Source organism: Salvia hispanica, chromosome 3, assembly GCF_023119035.1.
Source record: "Salvia hispanica cultivar TCC Black 2014 chromosome 3, UniMelb_Shisp_WGS_1.0, whole genome shotgun sequence".
In the NCBI taxonomy this organism is placed as follows: domain Eukaryota; kingdom Viridiplantae; phylum Streptophyta; class Magnoliopsida; order Lamiales; family Lamiaceae; genus Salvia; species Salvia hispanica.
The window spans coordinates 48955454-48975592 of NC_062967.1; the positions used below are offsets into that span (position 1 = coordinate 48955454).

At 34.1% G+C, this 20139-nt stretch overlaps 5 protein-coding genes across 12 annotated transcripts; all 5 read left to right on the forward strand.

The window, feature by feature from the left end:
- The first annotated feature begins 1557 nt into the window (after positions 1-1557).
- LOC125209538 (probable phospholipid hydroperoxide glutathione peroxidase) lies at positions 1558-4031 on the forward strand. 2 transcript variants are annotated; one of them, XM_048109139.1, is made up of 7 exons: positions 1558-1646; positions 1756-1814; positions 2401-2477; positions 2896-2957; positions 3169-3287; positions 3582-3749; positions 3843-4031. In XM_048109139.1, exons 2-7 carry the CDS (start codon positions 1779-1781, stop codon positions 3873-3875), a joined length of 495 nt encoding a protein of 164 aa, XP_047965096.1. In that variant the 5' UTR covers positions 1558-1646; positions 1756-1778; the 3' UTR covers positions 3876-4031. The 2 variants fall into 2 exon arrangements, with proteins under 2 accessions (XP_047965096.1, XP_047965095.1); XM_048109138.1 differs by lacking the exon at positions 1558-1646 and having other exon boundaries at positions 1666-1814.
- A 2120-nt stretch (positions 4032-6151) lies between these two features.
- Positions 6152-8654, forward strand: LOC125214753 (probable phospholipid hydroperoxide glutathione peroxidase). Its single transcript, XM_048115892.1, has 6 exons — positions 6152-6396; positions 6962-7038; positions 7535-7596; positions 7810-7928; positions 8206-8373; positions 8463-8654. The coding sequence occupies exons 1-6, from the start codon at positions 6160-6162 to the stop codon at positions 8490-8492; spliced, it is 693 nt and encodes a 230-aa protein (XP_047971849.1). The 5' UTR covers positions 6152-6159; the 3' UTR covers positions 8493-8654.
- Positions 8655-9462: 808 nt separating this feature from the next.
- LOC125213850 (glutathione peroxidase 1-like) lies at positions 9463-15947 on the forward strand. Of its 7 annotated transcripts, XR_007175029.1 has the most exons (8): positions 9463-9609; positions 10349-10425; positions 10552-10613; positions 11379-11497; positions 11813-11980; positions 12074-12154; positions 12696-12808; positions 12909-13046. XR_007175029.1 is itself a non-coding variant. In XM_048114610.1 (7 exons), the coding sequence occupies exons 1-6, from the start codon at positions 9571-9573 to the stop codon at positions 12104-12106; spliced, it is 498 nt and encodes a 165-aa protein (XP_047970567.1). In that variant the 5' UTR covers positions 9463-9570; the 3' UTR covers positions 12107-12154; positions 15747-15947. The 7 variants fall into 7 exon arrangements, 6 of the variants coding, with proteins under 6 accessions (XP_047970567.1, XP_047970565.1, XP_047970566.1 ...); XM_048114610.1 differs by lacking the exons at positions 12696-12808; positions 12909-13046 and adding an exon at positions 15747-15947; XM_048114608.1 differs by having other exon boundaries at positions 12655-13046.
- On the forward strand, positions 12110-15158 carry LOC125210391. Its single transcript, XM_048109950.1, has 2 exons — positions 12110-12154; positions 13937-15158. Exons 1-2 carry the CDS (start codon positions 12110-12112, stop codon positions 14906-14908), a joined length of 1017 nt encoding a protein of 338 aa, XP_047965907.1. The 3' UTR covers positions 14909-15158.
- A 2507-nt stretch (positions 15948-18454) lies between the features above and the next one.
- On the forward strand, positions 18455-19941 carry LOC125213849 (nifU-like protein 3, chloroplastic). The gene is made up of 4 exons (XM_048114604.1): positions 18455-18681; positions 18754-18850; positions 19055-19341; positions 19576-19941. Exons 1-4 carry the CDS (start codon positions 18601-18603, stop codon positions 19765-19767), a joined length of 657 nt encoding a protein of 218 aa, XP_047970561.1. The 5' UTR covers positions 18455-18600; the 3' UTR covers positions 19768-19941.
- Positions 19942-20139: the final 198 nt, after the last annotated feature.

Below are 20139 nucleotides of genomic sequence, written 5' to 3' on the forward strand. Positions count from 1 at the left end.
ATGCTTAGGTAAAACTAATTCCTGATGAGGAAGTAATCAAAGAGTTCAGCAAAGCACATGAAGCAATACAGTGAGTTAGATAAAGCACATCCCTAGATAAAAATATATTTTGTCCTTTCATCGAATGCATGTGGTGTGAATTATTCGCTTGTGTGCTTTCAAGAGTTTCATTTGATGTTTTGCTCTACGGATAATCGTTTTAATACATATTGATTATTGATTTTGTACATTGCAAATTGATTTTGTTCCTTATTTTATTGTAGTTTTAGGTAGACGGACAACTTTAAAGATACAAACGAGTTATTTTACCTATGAGTTCTGTTGAAGAGTGACAAATTGAAGGTTTTATTTTATAATGATGAGATTGATTTTAGTTTTAAAGTTAACTCAGTGTATAAAGAAGTTTTAAAAATATGAGTAATTATCCATTTGTTTAATTCTTTATTGTTATAATTTATTATGCTTAAATGTTGATTTGTATAGATTTTTTATTCTCATGTAACTAAATTTGTTACTCATATTATTCATTGTTAATATTAATTCTAATTTTGTTTAATTAATTTTAAATTAAAAATTAATATTTTAAAAATATATTAATCTGTGCATAGCACGTACGTGATACTAGTTAGTATAAAAAGAAGACTCTTTCCTATCCCCACTCTTCCCCGCACATTTACAAAAAGTGATACTCTATGGTGGTGTTCGGTTGCCTTAACTAATATCATGAGACTATCCATATAGGATTAAGTTATGAGATTATTTTAATTAGAGGCAATTTAATCTTGGCAACCGAACACTACGTCCCTCAATTTTCCACCATCATGAACTGACATACACCGCCGCCGTTTCCACATATTGTTGATTGAATAATAATGAATGTTAATTCAAATATATTGACTCATACAATTATATTTTACATAAAATAATTGTTTAAGGGCCGGCTGATATCATTAAATGAGTATTAATTATACCATTTTTATTAATATTTTAATATAATAGTGGATCATAAGGCCATTAAGCACAGCTCGACTGATGATAAATAACCAAATTCTATACAATCAAAATAAGGTATATTAATAATCGATGATAAATAACCAAATTCTATACAATCAAAATAAGGTATATTAATAATTTGATGTATTAATTATATATTAAAATAATAAGTATAGTAAGTGGACAAGTTAAAAAAATTTATTTGCCTTTAATCTCATTTTTTATTTTTATATTTAAATTTCCTTTCTATTATTTTTAAATTTTGAATTAAAGTATACACTAATTACATTTATGGTTTTAAAAAATAAAAAAATCATACACAAATCATAAATATATAACCACAATATTATGGACTTTTTATGTAGTACTATATAAGTATATATGCATCCATATATTTTAATTAAATGCATAAATAAATCTTTTTTTTTCAAATAAATTAATTTTTTATTTTAAAAAATTTGATCACATAAATTTATTGTTAAAAATTTGCCATTATTTGGAGAGGGATTGTTAAAAATTTAGTGTGCCCACTCTTGATGTAGTTAATCAAGAATACCTTCTAGAATCTACAACTTTGACTGGCATCCAGAGCAGCATCTTCGTACACGCCCTGCGCCGCCGATTGTGCGCTACCAAACATTGCATTTGCAGATGTAACATCTCCATCAGATTAATTACGCAAATCTAGCTGGCCCCATTTTCACATATATATTCAATTACTTAAATATCCTAATACACTATGTCCCGTTATTGTTCCAACAGAACATCTGCTTCTCAGTCGTGCCATGGCAACTCAATCTATCCATGAATTCACTGTCAAGGTATCTAATTTATCTATTCTCTTCTTAATTTTGATGGATGGTAGGATCTTACTATTTTCTCGATTGAATTGTGTTGTCTACTGGTGAACGTGAAATTAAGCAGAAATTGAAGTATGTTCCAAGCATAAATTGGAATTTGGAGGTGTCAATTATAGTACTATTCGTTTAGAACAAGACAGGCAAAGTTTTGTATTAAGCCCTATTGGAATTTTTAATTTGATCGTTTATCTTTTAGGAGATGGTTGTTCGAGAAAAATAACCGAGGCAATTTGAGATTAAAATAACGTGTAATTAACCACTTCATTAGAAACAAGAAGTGAACTATTGGAAAGCCGAAATAACCAAGTGAGGATTTACATCTTTTTGTCAAGAATGGTTCAAACTCTATCTTTGAACAAAAGACACTTTTTATGCTTCATAAATTTTGTTTTCATTTTTCTTGTCAATCTGAATTGATAACACAGGAGGTGCCTAAGTTTTTAAAATATGTTGTAAATGTCAATGTATGGTTGTTTGATAATATGGTTTAAAGTGAGGTTATTTCATCATGTCTACTGTAATTGGAATCTTGGATTTGTTTGTGCAGGATGCCAAAGGGAATGATGTGGATTTGAGCATTTACAAAGGGAAAGTCCTGCTAATTGTCAATGTTGCATCAGAGTGGTATGTGTTAAGTTCAGATGAAACTTTTATCTGCTGTAAATTAAATATAAAATGCTAGCTTCATCATTTCTAGCTTGACTGGTTATGCTTAAAAGAGAGTCTTTACAGCTCAATCAATCTATGATTTGTTCCTGTATTCTCATTTTGGATCGTGAGATCGAGCACATAATTTGAATTTTATAATTTTGTTCAGATTTTGGTTTTCGCAAAGGAATTTGTTAAAAGAATCAGAATCTCCTTCTGTATATTGTGCACGGTTCAATCTGGCAACACATACATATTCTGGAAATTTTTTGCCATAAATGATATCGGAACCTCTTCAAGTTGTTCAACATGTTCGTTAACTAGCTTCTAGTATACAAAACTGTGTTCATGTTTCGGAATAAGTAACTGAATTGTGCGCTATTGCATGTGGCAGCGGCCTGACAGACTCAAATTACACAGAGTTGACAAAGCTGTACGAGAAATACAAGGATCAAGGTATGATCATATTTATTTTTGGTTCTGAGTGCTTTCTTTTGGATGAGTTGATTTCCTTTAGGCATTTAAATTTGTTTATCTGTCCTCCCTGATCTTGAGACTAGCATGTTTTGAGCTAGTACTAAGATTTATATTGTGCTAAGTTCGAATATATATAACGGATAATCATAATATTTGTTTCCGGCTGTCTTATTATTATGTTATAACTTAGGTTTGGAGATATTGGCATTTCCTTGCAATCAGTTTGGTTCCCAGGAGCCTGGAACCAATGAACAGATTCAGGAGTTTGCTTGCACTCGTTTTAAGGCTGAGTATCCAATATTCGACAAGGTATGAAGGCCCATGTTTTGAATAAGATGGCTGGCATTACTTCGTTTTTTAGGGGAAACAGGTTTACACTTATTAACATCAGTATGATCTGTGTCCTGAATGTTTATTTTTCCATGCCTTGACATCATTCATGTCTATTTAAACCATCTATCCAGTTGAGAGCTTTCCACACATTCATTTAATCTGGTACCCTTATTGTTACTCCACTGTAGGAAGTCTCACTGCAAAGCATATCAATCTAAACTTTGTAGTCAAACGATTTAGTTATTTTAACGGTTGCTTTCCTTGGTTTAGATTGAGGTGAATGGGGAAAATGCTGCTCCGTTGTACAAGTTCTTGAAGTTGGGAAAGTGGGGGATCTTCGGTGATGACATTCAGTGGAATTTCGCAAAGTTCTTGATTGACAAGACTGGACAGCCTATTGATCGCTATTACCCCACAACATCACCTCTCACAATTGAGGTATCAAATGAACGTGTTCTGTATCTACTTCCCTTTTCTCTACTGCATTGTACATGTGATACGATGCCACTTTAACCATCTTCTTGATTGCAGAGGGATATTAAACAGCTCTTGGGGCTTCCATGACCGATGAGCTACTTGACGTGCACATGTTCTCATCTCTGTTTGTTGTACGATGAAAAATAATACTCCTGAATGACTAAAATCAACTCGTTATATGATGTACTCCTAATACAACTTTATCGTAAGATGAATAACAAGGTTTGCGACTTTTGCATCAAATAATTGTGTGCCTAGAAGTTGAGTATGATCAATCGTCTTCTAAATCGTGATATGATGGACCATATTTTGGCGTCTAGTTTTTCGAACATACCCTTTTTATCCACACCAAGTATAATGAGATGTTTGGCCATTATTATGCAATGTATTTCCTTCAATCTCATTCATCAAATTATTGATCCAAGGATTAATATAAGTCTTTAATTATGCACTAGTGAGTACAAATGAATTGCTCTCTAATCAATCATACACATAATTGGATAGTCAAATATTCAATCTCTATAATAAATAGCTTCATATTGATTTTATACTAATAATAATTGATAATTATGTACACTAATTAGCTTGATTTTAATGGCCGCTAAAATTGATGTCATTTACTATTTGATAGAAACTAAGTTCCTAATATTGAATATATTGCCCAAAAATTATAAATATTTGAAAATTTACCCCAAAATTTATAACAAATCCGTCTTTTATATATGTATAGATAGATATTGTTTGATAATAAGTTGTTTTTGTTAAAATACAAAAATTTCTTTAATTAGTGCTACATCTGTTTAACTTAAGTTCAAGTTTATCGAAATTGTTACAGTAAGTATATTTGTGAATTTGTATTACTTATTTTTACAAGAATAAATTGTTATTGTATGCATATATATATATATTGTTATTTTCTTTTTATTTCAGGTAGATATATATAATTTAAAAAATTTAAATTAATATAAAAATAAAATAATAATTTATTCATTGCACATAATACTACTACTTAAATTAAACTTGAAGTTTAAAACTCTCAGTTCACGAAATCACTATACAGTCTAAATTCTTCATATTTAAATATGCAAATTAGAAAAATTATTATTAATGATAACTAAAGTTAAAATAAACTATGGTTAATGAACTTAATTGAAGTAATTAATTACCATTAATATGATGATCTTTTGCATATTTAAATTTGCCTATTTCTTCACAAAATTTGCGGCACTCCCATTTGATTTATTTTAACTATTGCATTTCTCATTAAAAATAATTAATACAATTAAACACAGTAAAGATTGAAATAGGAGAAAGAAGTGGATGAGAATAAGTATTGTATTGGAAGATGGTTTTCTTTATGGAAATGTTTTAGAAAATTTATTCGGTGACCATTTTCTTCAAAAGTGACCCTTTAATTTCTACAAATCAATTGTCCTTTTAGAAAAATGAATAACAATTCCACGTTCTAAAATTTACGGTGCTTTTATCAGTCTTTGATTTCAAATAGTATATTTTAAAGGGAAATTGGTCTCTAAAATCATGAACTTTGCCAAAAATTTGGTATTTCCCATGAACTTTGAAATTGGTATATAATATCATGAACTTTGCATTTTGTTTGGTATTTCCCAAACTCACCTAAATATGATATTTTCGTCAAAATCTTATTTAACGTAAGCAACCGTGATATGTTTTATAATATTTTAAACCACTTTTTAAGTTCATAACATATAGGATAAAAAGTCACGTTGAAAACCATGTAAATTTAATTGTGTCAAGTATGATTAAAAAGCCTCGTAAGTTAGTCAAATATAGTAATAAACATGCCGTGGGAAATACCAAACAAAATGCAAAGTTCATGATATTATATACCAATTTCAAAGTTCATGGGAAATACCAAATTTTTGGCAAAGTTCATGATTTTAGATACCAATTTCCCTATTTTAAATAATGGAAATTTTTCTCTATTACTCCTAGTAATGTTATAAATATTTTTTAGTTATATCTTTCTTTTACTTAAAAGATTATCCATTAACATTTGTGCAATTTGAAAATTTGTCATTATATTCGGAGTGATGGGCAACGGAACCACCAATAGTCAACATCCTATTGAGTGTGTTCACACGTTGTTTAGTTAATCCCCACCTAATCAAGCGTGCTGCATGCTAATACCTTCTAGAATCTACAACTTTGACGTGGCATCCAGAGCAGCTGCCACGTGGAAATCGGCATCTTCGTACACGCCCTGCGCCACCGATTGTGCGGTAGCAAACATAGCATTTGCAGCTGTTACATCTCCGTCAGATTAATTACGCAAATCTAGCTGGCCCCATTTTCACATATATATTCAATTACTTAAATAGCCTAATACGCCATGTCCCGTTACGCAAGAAATCTCTTCAAATTCAAATCCACAAACTTTTCTTTCATTTCTTATAAAACCACTCGTTTCTACTCATCTCAGTTTCTCACGAATCGTTTGCGTTTTCACCAGAAAAAAGCGTTATTTAATTCTCCTGTGGTTATTGTTCCAAGAGAAAATCTGCTTCCCAGTCGTGCGATGGCAACTCAATCGGCGCCGCCTAAATCTATCCATGAATTCACTGTCAAGGTATCGATTTCGTTGATTTCAAATTGACGTGCTAATTTATCTATTCTTTTCTTAATTTGATGGATGGTGGGATCTTACTAGTTTCTCGATTGAATTGTGTTGTTGTCTACTGGTGAAATTAAGCAGAAATTGAAGTATGTTCCAAGCATGAATTGAAATTTGGAGGTGTCTATTATAGTACTTATAGGAGAAGGTTGTTGGGAGAAAATTAACCGAGGCCATTTGAGATTAAAATAACATGTAATTAACCACTTCGTTACAAATAAGAAGTGAACTATTTGAAAGCCGAAATAGCCAAGTGAGGATTTAGCTCTATTTGGCAAGAATGGTTCAAATTCTCCTTTTGAACAAAAGGCACTTTTTATACTTTATAAATTTTGTTTTCATTTTTCTTGTCTATCTGAATTGATAACACAGTGGTGCCTAAGTTTCCAAATGTGAGATCAATTTTTCAAAAGATGTTCTAAATGTCAATGTATGGCTGTTCAATTGTTGATAATATGGTTTAAAATGAGGTTTTTGCATCACGTCTACTGTAGTTACAATCTTGGATTTGTTTGTGCAGGATGCCAAAGGGAATGACGTGGATTTGAGCATTTACAAAGGGAAAGTCCTGCTAATTGTGAATGTTGCATCACAGTGGTATGTGTTAAGTTCAGATGAAACTTTTTTCTGCTGTAAATGCAAATGCTAGCTCCATCATTTCTAGCTTGACTGGTTATGCTAAATTGAGTCTTTACAGCTCAATCAATCTATAATTTGTTCCTGTATTCTCATTTTGCATCGTGAGATCGAGCAGATAATTTGAATTTTATAATTCTGTTGAGATTTTGGTTTTTTGCAAAGGAATGTGTTAAAAGAATCAGAATTTCCTGTATATTGTGTAAACAAGACGAGTAAGTTTATATTTTTCAGTTTTTTAGCCATATGTCTGCTGGATTATGGTTCTCTTGACTGATACATCTGGAAATGCCCGATTCAATTTGGAAATGCATACATATTCTGGAATTTTTTTTACCATAAATGATATTTGACCCTCCTTAAGTTGTTCCACCTGTTCGTTAACTAGCTTCTAGTATACAGAACCCTGTTCATGTTTCGGAGAAGTAACTGAGTTGTGTGCTATTGCATGTGGCAGTGGACTGACGAACTCAAATTACACAGAGTTGACGAAGCTGTACGAGAAATACAAGGATCAAGGTATGGTCATGTTTATTTTTGGTTCTGAGTGCTTTCCTTTGGATGAGTTGATTTCTTTTTAGGCATTTAAATTTGATTATCTGTCCTCCCTGATCTTGAGACTAGCAGGTTTTGAGCTGGTACTAAGATATGTATTGTGCTAAGTTCGAATATATATATACGGATAATCATAATATTTGTTTCCTGCTGTCTTATTATTTTGTTATAACTTAGGTTTGGAGATATTGGCATTTCCTTGCAATCAGTTTGGTTCCCAAGAGCCTGGAACCAATGAACAGATTCAGGAGTTTGCTTGCACTCGTTTTAAGGCTGAGTATCCAATATTCGACAAGGTATGAATGCCCATGTTTTGAATATGATGGCATTACTTCTTTATTTATGGAAACCGGATTAGGCTTGGGTTTACTAGGCTGCATTATCTGAATAATGGAATTGTATTATTTGTGTTGCAAAACTTCATTGTTTTGTCAAGAAAAAGTTCCTTATAAGCGCAAAACATAGTTATAAAACATACAATCATGTCAAGCAAAGTAAACAATGAGTGTTTACCTGGAGAAGTAAAGAGAGAATTGATTGATGATTGAGGAAAGGGGTGTTGGATGCATGCAGGTGGATGTGAATGGGGCGAATGCTGCTCCGATATACAAGTACATGAAGTCTGTGAAAGGAGGGCTTTTCGGGGATAGCATAAAGTGGAACTTCTCCAAATTCTTGGTGGACAAAGAGGGTAATGTTGTCGATCGCTATGCGCCCACCACATCTCCTCTCAGCATAGAGGTAAAAGAAATATTGTCTGAATTTGTTTTGTGGGATTACTACTATTGAGGTTAAGGAGTCTGAAATTGGTTGGGGTTTGGTTTTTTCAGAAGGATATAAAGAAGCTCTTAGGTTTGTGAATGGAGTCGACGGCTTATCGCCAATAACCACCCCGGAGTGAATAAGCAGCACCATGTGTTTGCATATAGATGTAATACTACTACTTTCTGGGGTTTTGCAATATTCCTTCTGTATACTCATCTTTTGCGTTCTACTTAAATATACTTTATTATCTTTGTGTATGCAGTGGTTTAATATTCTTGCATTGTGTGTTTTAGCCTTGAAATCTAAGAATCGCAAGGGAAAAGAATCAGAGTAATTTTACATGTAAAAATATTTGTGAACAAGACACTTCCAAATCAGAGTATGTAACTTGGTTATTCGGAGAGAGGAGGCAATAACATTTCCAATAATAATGCCTCTTTTGTGTTAAAAATGAAAATGAGAATTCAACTCTTGATAATAAAAGTTTTAATACAAATATGATAAATAGAAAAGAGGTATAGAGAACAAGGTGGCTGAAGTACTGTAAATGAAAATGTGAGATTTACCTTATCAGATGAAAAATTTATTATTAATAGGGGGGCTTTAATTTTACTGAATGTCTGAATCAAAAAGAAAAAAAAATGTAGTCCGTAATTTTTTTATTTTGGATGATGATATCATTCTTTGTGAGATTTTGTTGATGGATGTGTGCTGGTAATTATTTGTTTCAAGTACATATGCATTTAACATTCATCATGAAAAATTGAGTAATTATTTTTAAGGTTTAGGTTACATTTGCTTCTACTCGTTAATGAATAATGAATTGTACCACATGAATGATGAATCATGATATTAAAGCTCGACTCAAATAAAATAATTTCAGTTATGGACAATTGCATGTTTTGGGTTAAGAGTCACAAGATTAAATAAATTTTGAACGAATAAATTCATTTTTCACTGACTCATGCTTCAGATACTAATAGATTTTTTCTACGCCGTAATTCATTTTATTACGTATTCAATAGAATAATTCTAAATAGAGGGAGTTATTTTTAATTTTTAGAATATCTTTAAATTACTAGTATGAAGTTCAACCTTTAACTAATTCAACTCACCATATTCGTCTGAATTTAGATTTCGGAACAATTCTGCACATTAAATTCGTATATTTGAATGGCGTCGTCGCAGTCTGTGTTTGATTTCACCGTCAAGGTCAGCAGCTCCATACTTCATTTTCCTGCTCTGAACTAACATTCCTGGATTCGAAATCCCCAAATAAAACTGCTTATTCATATCACCTGCTTGTTGATGATCGCTTCTATTTATGCTTGTCGATTCTGCAGATTGTACCATTTACTTAGATTTCTTCTGTTTATACTTAAGCTGTACTAGAATCCACTAGGTGTTTGATCCAATTCCCCTACAAACGATTCGTTTAAGTTTACTACGAATTTATGGGGTTTTAACTCTCGAGTTCACATTCGCTTTGAGCATCTCATTATGCTCATACTGTCATACATGTATGGATGTGAAATCAATTCATGTTTTGATGACTTTAGCCAACTGCTGGAACCGCGCGATAATTGTTGCCATTAATGTTCACTACCTGTTTGTAAAAAAATCACTTGTGAGACTTGGATTAAGCTTTCCACAGTGCAGTTGACGATGATTTAAATTTTCATTTTCATTCTAGCATAAATATTTGATAGCGCGATTGCCTCAACGTCTGTTAAAAATGAAGCAAAAAGCCTTTTATGTGACCTTGGAGTTGCTCCCTAGATGGCTTGATCTGTAAAACTATTTGGCTCAGCTGAAGCATCTCATTTAGGTTTTCTTTTATAACCATACTAAGACCTTAACCTTTGAAAGGAGCTATATAGCACTTCACATCACATATTTGGCTCGCTGTACATAACTTCTGTTTGAAGGCACGTTGCTTTTTTGCTTTCAGGATGCTAAAGGAAATCAAGTGGACTTAGGCATTTACAGAGGCAAAGTGTTGCTGATTGTGAATGTTGCCTCAAAATGGTAGCATTAAGTTTAGTTTCTGTTTTGTCTTTGTATTTGTGTCCTCTGATTTAGCATTTACTCAGGATGCTAAACCCTTGCTTATTAATAACTGCTTTTTGTCTGTCTTTTCTAATTCAATATTAGCGGGATGACCAATTCGAACTACACTGAGCTAAATCAATTGTACGTGAAGTACAAAGATCAAGGTATGGTTTTGCTGATGTAGACATGTACTAATCTACTAGTGTGGTATTGGTAGACTCAAGGGTCATGACAAGGAAATCAACTCAAAGTGAAATGTTTAGAGAAAACTCGGTAAACAGTTATTAAAAGGAACATTTAATATGAGGAAGAACTCTGCTATCTCACCTGCTGAATCGTAAATGAGGTTTTCACACCCAAAATAGCATCCACCATGTTAAAATATTACCTAAATCTATGTGCACATAGATAATCCAATAATGACTGATCCAAAGGGGTACATAAATAAATTATTCAGCTACTAACATAATAACTCCAACTAATTCCACTGATTTAATCCCTATACACCCCAATCAGTTACCATTCTGATTCTTATGAGATGTAAGAATATTAGACGAAGATGTGGACCAAGCTTCCTTCCAGCCATCAATGGAACTTGTTTACTTGAGGTCTTTTTGGTCTTCCGTGAGTTTGTAAAGGTGGGGAGGGAGTCAACGCACTTTCCGTAATGACAAGCGTTTGTGGACAAGATAGTTTGTTTGTAGGATTAGTATTTTGATTTTTGGTAAAATTATCTAGCTTGCATTGTAGAAATCAAGATCGTGATTATAAGTAAGCTATCAACACAAACACTTATCTTTGTTGGTCTAACTTCGTATTACATCTTTGTAAAGTTCAGATTTAGGAGTGAGGCTTCAAGCGTATTCTATTTGCTTTATGTCAATTCTTTTCAAATGATAAGAATTCTTCTGGCGGCCTATTTATCACAGGCCTGGAGATTCTGGCTTTCCCTTGTAATCAATTTGGTGAAGAAGAACCTGGAAGCAATGATGAAATCATGGACTTTGTCTGCACTAGATTCAAGTCAGATTTTCCCATCTTTGACAAGGTAAAATTTGGGCTACTTCGTAAATATAGGTACTTGAGATCTACCCTTTAACCTATTCTACCATTAGTCTTCTCAATTTGTGTTTACACTTCATTAACATCAGTATAATCTGTTTCCTCAATGCTGATTTTTCCATGCTTCGACATCATTCATGTCTATTTAAACCATCTATCCAGTTGAGAGTTTTCCACACATTCATTTAATCTGGTACCCTTATTGTTACTCCACTGTAGGAAGTTTCACTGCAAAGCATATCAATCTAAGCTGCATAGTCAAATGATTTAGTGTCTTTAATGGTTGCTTTGCTTGGTTTAGATTGAGGTGAATGGTAATAATGCTGCTCCGTTGTACAAGTTCTTGAAGTTGGGAAAGTGGGGGATCTTCGGTGATGACATTCAGTGGAATTTCGCAAAGTTCTTGATTGACAGGACTGGACACCCTGTTGATCGCTATTACCCCACAACATCACCTCTTACAGTTGAGGTATCAAATGAACGTGTTCTGTATCTTCTTCCCTTTCCTCTGCTGCATTTTACATGTGATACGATGCCACTGTAACCATCTTCTTGATTGCAGAGGGATATTAAAAAGCTGTTGGGGCTTTCATGACCGATGAGAAATCCATGCTCCCGGAGTACTACTGTCGAACCCTTGATGGTGAGTTCAATGTCCCAGTTCCCTTTTATGCATATTGACTACCGAAATGACTCATAAACATGGATAAGTTGATTGCATTTCCTTTTCAATGAAATGTTCATGCGTCCGCACTTTGCAATTCCATTATGCATGATGTTATTATGCTATTTGACTTGATTGAAAATGTAAATTATTGGCAAGATATTAAGAAACAGCAGATAACACATTAACTATGCATAGCAAATAGCAATCACCCATTACTCAAAATAGCAGTAAACAAAAAGAGGAAATAAACCATAAGATAGCAAATCAGAGGAGGGAGAGGGACTCTCTTCAGAAAAGGGCTACAAACAAAATTAGGTTTCAGCCCTTCCATGAGACGGAAAGAGGGCCAACTGATGCCATTCTCAAAACTTGAATTCAATTGTTGTTTTCATCAGTTTTGATTTTGTTTGAGTGAGTGCTGTTTTTACGAAGAAACCTGTATAAATTGCTGGTGCATTGCTTTATTTAATTGCAAGATTTAGATCAATGTACATCAAACCATAATACATCCATCCAGCAAACCCCTCTCATTCCCAGGCCTCCCACCCAGTGCCCAGTGGACACCACCTTCGTCTTGTGGAAGTGTGACCTGTTGTCGCACTCCGACCTTCCTCTGCCCAGCGAGCACTTGTACGTCGTGTAGACCTTCCCTTGCTTGCAGCATTCGTAGCTGTTTTTACAGTGACTTACTGACTTTTACCCTCTGTGGTTTGCCTATCTCTGTTTGCAGCTGCTGACAGGAGAATAATAGTAGTAGTAAAAGAATTTGGCTAACGCATAATCTTTTTTTTTTTTCTTCAAGGATTGCATTTATTCTTTTTATGATTTACTTCGATTAAGAGTTCGTATTTATAATTTATTTCGATTAATCTTAGCTTAAATTAAGATTTTTATTTTTGCACAAATATTTCTATATTATGCACTTAGTATTAAAATTTTATTTTAGATATACAACATGTTAATAAATTTGAACGTGGAGAATTATTATTAGATATTCAACTTGTTGAACCACATATATTATCTAGCCCTACCAAACAAAATTTCTGCATCAATTAGGTTAAATCTCGTTGTGAAAAAGTTGGCAGTAAACTATAGCAAAGATTTCATTATTTATTTATTTATTTATTTATTATTATTATTATTATTATTATTATTATTATTATTATTATTATTATTATTTATTTTGAAGCAGCCGCTCAATCGAATAATTACAAATAGATAATAATACTATTAGGATTACTAATACTAATAATTATTAAAAGCTTCAGTTATGGACTTAATCAGTTAATTAATTATCAGACAAACCAAATGTGCGGGTTTATTTGGACGAATTAAGTGATTTTTCATTGGCACGCTCTACTGTGTGAAACGTAGTGGAATATAAAAATATGTTAATATTCGTTAGTATTTATTATCAATGACATCTATTGAATAAATACCGTAAATGAGGTCTACTGATTCTTGATATTACACGATGATATTAGTCTATTATTTTATAATTAACTCTAATGGTAAACATGACTCAAACAAGGTAATAGTCCAATTCTAAGTTTTCTCAAATAAGGTAATATTCCAATTTTAACATGACTCAAACAAGGTAATAGTATCTACGTATATTGACACAATTATCATACATCAATTGTTTAGAGCATAACAAAGATAAATAGTGAGAGATCGATTGCCAGCTGGGAGAGATGGAGTCATTGTCGTCAGAATTGGTGTTGGAGATTCTGAGCAGAACAACATTCGAAAGTATAGAAGAATGCAAATCAGTTTGCAAGAACTGGAAAGAACTCGGAAAGAAGCAATTCCATCTTCGGTTATTTCATCCAAGGCTTGAAGGATCACGGTAAATACCCTTGGGACTTCATCTCTGCCACTGCCACCGCCTTCTCCACCTCCATCAAATCAACATGGCCTTCATCCAATGACATTAAAATCCTAGCCTCCTGCGATCAAGGCATTCTCATCTGCAAGAGACGAATTCCCTTCAACAACCAATTCTTCGCATGCAAGCCCGCCACCGCCCAGTGGCAAGCCCTCCCCAATCCCAAGCTCCACTATGAAACCGTCGCCAGCGCTGTGGTCGTCCTCCAATCCCAACCCCTGCGCTACCTCATCGCTCGATTGTACTGTACAGTTGTGCAGACTCATTGTGAGATGTTTGATTCTGAGAGTTGGAGATGGGAGGAGATGGACTGCGCCCCACTCTCTGTAGGTGACTTCATCAATAGCTATCCTCCCATCACCACCGCTGGCCGATTTGTGCACTGGCTCACCTGGAGCAATAAGGTGGTGACCTTGGACGTCAAGAAGAGGTGTTTTGAATGTTGGGTGCTGCCAGAGAGAGTGAGATCCAAGGAGAAGAGACTGGTGGAGCATGATGGAGGATTAGGGTTAATGTGTCAAGTTCAGGATGCCGACGAGATCGAGCTGTGGGCCAATCAGATGGTTGTACGTATCAAAGCTGACATGGATAATCCGACGAGGTTTTGCAACAACAACGTAATTTTTATGACTACTGTGGATGCGGATGGAGGCGCCTTTTATTATCTCTCGAATTCTACTTTTACTAAAGTGAAACTGCCTTCACACCTTGGATATCCCTACAGATTCTACCAACGGATATTTCCATTCAAATCCGATATCAACACCGTTCATCTCAAACCTCTCTCCATATCAAAAATTGTTAAACAAGACAGTGAATCAAGTGTCTTATCAAATTATTGATTCACTGAAATGCATACAAGTGCATATATAAGATGCATTAACGTTATCTAAATACCTAGTATATATACATAACGTTTATTCTTCTCTATATTATTCTTTTTCTTAGTTTACTTTTTCTCCACTTTAACTATTTATTATTATTTCTCCAAAATAATTGTAGAAAATGAAACGCCTCTATAACATGGAACGAAGAGAGTATTGCCTCATTGGTTAAACACTCCTTTGTCACTTTTTTTTGTGATGCTTTCAATCGTCTTAGTCTCTAATTACTTGCACATATGTTCTCATGGTTTCTTTTAATTGTGTGAATGGAAAAATACCAATTTTCCCATCAAACACCACCTCTCCATTGTCTGCAAATATTGGTCCGGTGACAACACACATAAACATGATTTTTTTGATGAATTTTTGTTTTGACATGTCCTATGTGGTTCAACCTCTCCCGGTGCCAAGCAAAACCTTTTTGGCATCATTGTGGACAGTATTTTGAATGTTCCTAAAAACAATCTTGTTTAGAATTCTATCTAGTTCTATGGCATCTAGTGTGAATGTCAATGGTAGTAGCTTGTTTGGGGTTGTTAAGTCAGATCGTACGGCTGAACTATGTGGCCTAATCAACCTAGTATGCAACCATCTCCAAACTGAGTTTTTACTGTATTTTAATACAATAACTAAACTTATAATAGTGCATCTTTTTAGAAACATGTAGACATTGAAGTATGTGCCATCAAGTTGAATGAATGTTTACTTCTTACCATTTATTCACCTTTGTTTTGTTGTTGTTTTGCTGAATTCCAATACCTTGTGGTTGTTTCTATTGACGAGTTCAATTTTGCAGAGCTTCCTTGATGGTTCCTCGACTAGGTTTTCCATTCACGCACTATCCGAGAATGAATTGAAATACTAAGTTCTTCTCTGGACCAGATTCTATATGACCTGACCCATTAGTAAACATTGGCGGATTTACAATTGAGTTTAGGAGGAGTCTTATAATGTGCTACTACTACTATATTACTTATTACAAAATTTATTTCTTTTAGTTTTCCGATAACAACAACACAAAAAAAAAAAAAACTCAAGAGTGTCGAACAAAAACTAGCATGATCTTCAACCATTAAAATTCAGAAAGTCGATATGTCACCATTTTTTTAAATACAAAAACAATTATCTAAATCAAATCAGTGTTAGCCGTTGGTGATATTGTTGTCAGACTGCAAAATCAGTTGGTTTTGAAGGTCATTGATATCCAAACACTGCTACTTTAGAGCATCCGCAATGGTCGGCTAGCGACCGGCTAGCCGATTCGTCGCCGCTGGCCGATCGGCTAGCCGAACCATTGCAATCGGTGAGAGCGAAATCGGCGAGCCGAACGGCGTGGGCTGGCCGATCACTCGGCGCTGGCCGATGCGCTAGCCGATGCGCTGGCCGCCATTGTGGCGGCCCGATCGGCCAGCGATCGGCCAGCGCCGAATTTTATTTTTTTTTTTTAAATTCTTTTTTTTTTAATTTTTTTTAATTCTTTTTTAAAAAAAAATTCAATGATTTTTTTTTTTAATTTTTGAAAAACTATATAAACGCGATTTTCTCTATCTCTAAATTTCTGTACAAGAGCAACATCTAGCGATGGACAACAACAACTAGCCCAATACAAAATTAAGACCTAAAACAGAAACATGTCATACCGTCGGGCCGGGGGCCTCTCCGCGCCCCCGGACCCCCATGGCAAGGGGGCGTCGCCCCCCTTGACCCCCTGACTCGCTGACCGGGTAGCGAGACCCCCGTTCGGCTAGCGGCAAACTATAACAGATTCAAGGCGGCTCGTGTGTGGAAGCCCGGATTTTTTTTATTATGTTATTTTTATGATTTTTAGTTAATGTACTTTTTTTTTTATTTAAATAAAATTAATGAATTTTCCCGTATATGTGTCGTAAATTTAATTCCGTAATTTAATCGTAATTTTAATTCCGTAAATGTAGTATATTTTGAATTATTTTTATTGCGGCTGGCCTATGGCTGGCCTAAATCTGATGTGGCAGGTGGATTTTTTAGTGTTGCTGACGTGGCAGGGGAGAGAATGGCTGGCCTATTGCTGGCCTAAGCACCATTGCGGATGCTCTTAGTAATCACACCGATTATATTTACTGGGAGTATTAAATATAGAGTAAAAGTCAAAATTGGTCCTAAACATATGGTCATTTTACGTTTTTGTTCCTAAACATTATCTTTTGGATTTTGTGATCCTGAACATATGAAAATTTGATCATTTTGGTCCTCCGTCAACATTTCCGTTAAAAACTAACAGTCAACGGATTTAATTCCGAATTTGACCAAATTTAAGTTTTAATTCTGGTTTTTTTATTCCTTAATTAATAATCCTAACTATTATTAAAAATATTCTTCTAAATATAATTAGAAATTACAATTAGGGTTCTTATTTTTCACATCGTGCTCTTCTTCTTCCTTCTCTTCGCAACCAGGAGCAAGAAATGGGGGCTTCTGGAAAATGGGTCAAAGCTTTGATAGGGATTAAGAAACAAGATAAAGATGACAATGTAAGCTCCAAATTTCAGTTTATAATATTAAAAATTCGATCTTTTCTATATGCATTCCCTGCTCAATTTATGGTCCCATTTTTCATTTTGTTTAGATTTATAACTTGTTTATCTATCTAATTGTGTGAGTGTTGCAGTTCTTTAATTTATTTAAAAAAGATGAAATCTTGAAAAAAACAGGAAAAGATTAGTGGAAAAAGCAAAAAATGGAAGATCTGGAAAGGTGTGAAAAGGCCCGATGGAATGAATGCTGGTCCGGATTACTCCTCCGAGTCCTCATCATTCACCGCCGCTGTCGCCGCCGAAAGACTTCGGCGCCGTGCGCCAAGAATGGGCTGCCATCAGAATCCAAACCGCTTTCAGAGGATTCCGTTTTCATCGGCTTAATTAGTAATCCTCAAAAATTGATTATGTGGATTTGCAACAAAGAATGATTTTGAAAATGAATTTATCTTCTTCCTTCCTCTAGTTTCTAATTATACTTAAAAGAATATTTTTAATAATAGTTAGAGTTTTTAATTAAGAAATTAAAAAATAGAATTAAAATTTAAATTTGGTCAAAATCAAAATTAAATCCGTTGATCGTTAATTTTTAACGGAAATATTGTCAGAAGATCAAAATGATCAAATTTTTATATGTTCAGGATCACAAAATCCAAAAGATAATGTTTAGGACCAAAAACGTAAAATGACCATATGTTTAGGACCAATTTTGACCTTAACTCTTAAATATAATAAGTGTGTATAGCTAATTTAAATAAATTTAAAAATAATAACCATATTATGTTATTGTGAGAAAAAATATTTTTGATAGAAAATAATTAATACTTCTAAACATAAATCTAAATTTTTTTGTATAGGCTTAATTAATATTATAAGCCTTGAAATATTATAGTCTAACCAAACAAGAAAATGTTTATGATATTAGACACAATATTCATGATTACCTAATTAAATATTAAAATATCCGCACGAAGCTTAGGTTCTGCTATCCACAAACTAAATCCTTTTGTAGTGTTGAGCCTATCATCAAAACTTCTATCATTCCCCGCCAACCATCTTCAACCAGATACTCACTTTTCCATTTCTAGGCTTTATGAATTTCATGGGTTTTTCATCCTTCCCTGAAATTTGACAGAAATGGGAGCACTCTCCGCGCAAACCCATTTCATCAAGACGCAATTTTGCCCTTTGCAGCGCTTTGCTTCTTCCCACTCACATGTATGTATAAACGCTTCTAAATCATGAATTCTGCATCACCTTATCATTAATATTTGTTGATTGCTATTACAGAATCTCATTTCAGAGAGGAGCCCATTTTTCAGGGGTCAGTTTCACACCAAACACTTTGTTAGATTCAATCCTGGCCCCCCAATCAAGAATCGCACTGGTGATTTCACATACCTGCTGTGTTCGAATGTGTTGAATTGAAATCAAGGGTTAACTTAATAGTAATAATTGGTAAACAAGATCCCAACTTTGATAACATTTTAATTGTTAACATGTTTCACAAGAAATTGTTTTTGCTAAATAGTGTTTTTATTTTAAGCAATTAAGCATGAATTGAATGGATGAATATGATTGGAATTTGAAGGTGCTGTGTGTGTGCTGCCACTGACTGAGGAGAATGTGGAGAAGGTGTTGGATGAAGTGAGGCCAGGGCTCATGGCTGATGGAGGCAATGTGGCTCTTCATGAGATTGATGGTCTTGTTGTTGTGCTCAAGCTCCAAGGGGCTTGCGGCTCCTGCCCCAGCTCCACCATGACCCTCAAGATGGGGATTGAGACTCGTCTCACCGATAAGATCCCTGAAATCGAAGCAGTCGAGCAGATTATTGACACAGAAACAGGTCTTGATTTGAATGAAGAAAATGTGGAGAAGGTAAGCTTTTTGTATTCCTTTTGCATATATTGTATTTGTAAGACTATATCTCTAGATGGATTATCATATGATAATGAGTCATAGGTAACTGAATAATGGATTGGAACCATCGGATTTTGCTAAAGTTCTTGATAATTTTTACAATATGAGATAATTTTGTTGATTATGAAGGAAGTCACAGTATAATCCCAGTGACGAAGATAAAAATACTCAATCGTGCATCGGATATTGCAGGTCCTATCAGAGATTAGACCGTACCTCTCAGGCACAGGCGGCGGAGAATTGGAGCTCGTTCATATCAACGACCAAGTCGTAAAGGTTAGACTAAGCGGACCTGCAGCTGGCGTGATGACAGTTCGTGTAGCGCTCACACAGAAATTGAGAGAAAAAATACCAGTCATTGCAGCTGTGCAGTTGGTAGACTAAAGAATTATGGAAGAAACCAAATTAAGCTCAGAGAATTTGTGATTCTAAATGCAAGATTTCTCACACAAGTTTTTTAATATTCTTTGGAAAAGCTATGTACACTAGTGATAGAAATGTATATTTTCTGTACTGAAACTGAATTCTTGTTATTGACTGTTGAGCTTTGTTGGTTTATATTGAGTAAAATCATGCTCGATAGGTTCATTTAGTAGCTTTAGAGCTTACCTACATACCCCCACAAATTAGCAACTATCAATGCAATATTGATACGATTATTATGAGAAAAATTTACAGAATTTACAAGTGCACTTTAGTAGAAACAAACTTATTATGCTCTGGTAATTTTGATGTAAAATATAACTCATGGTATAC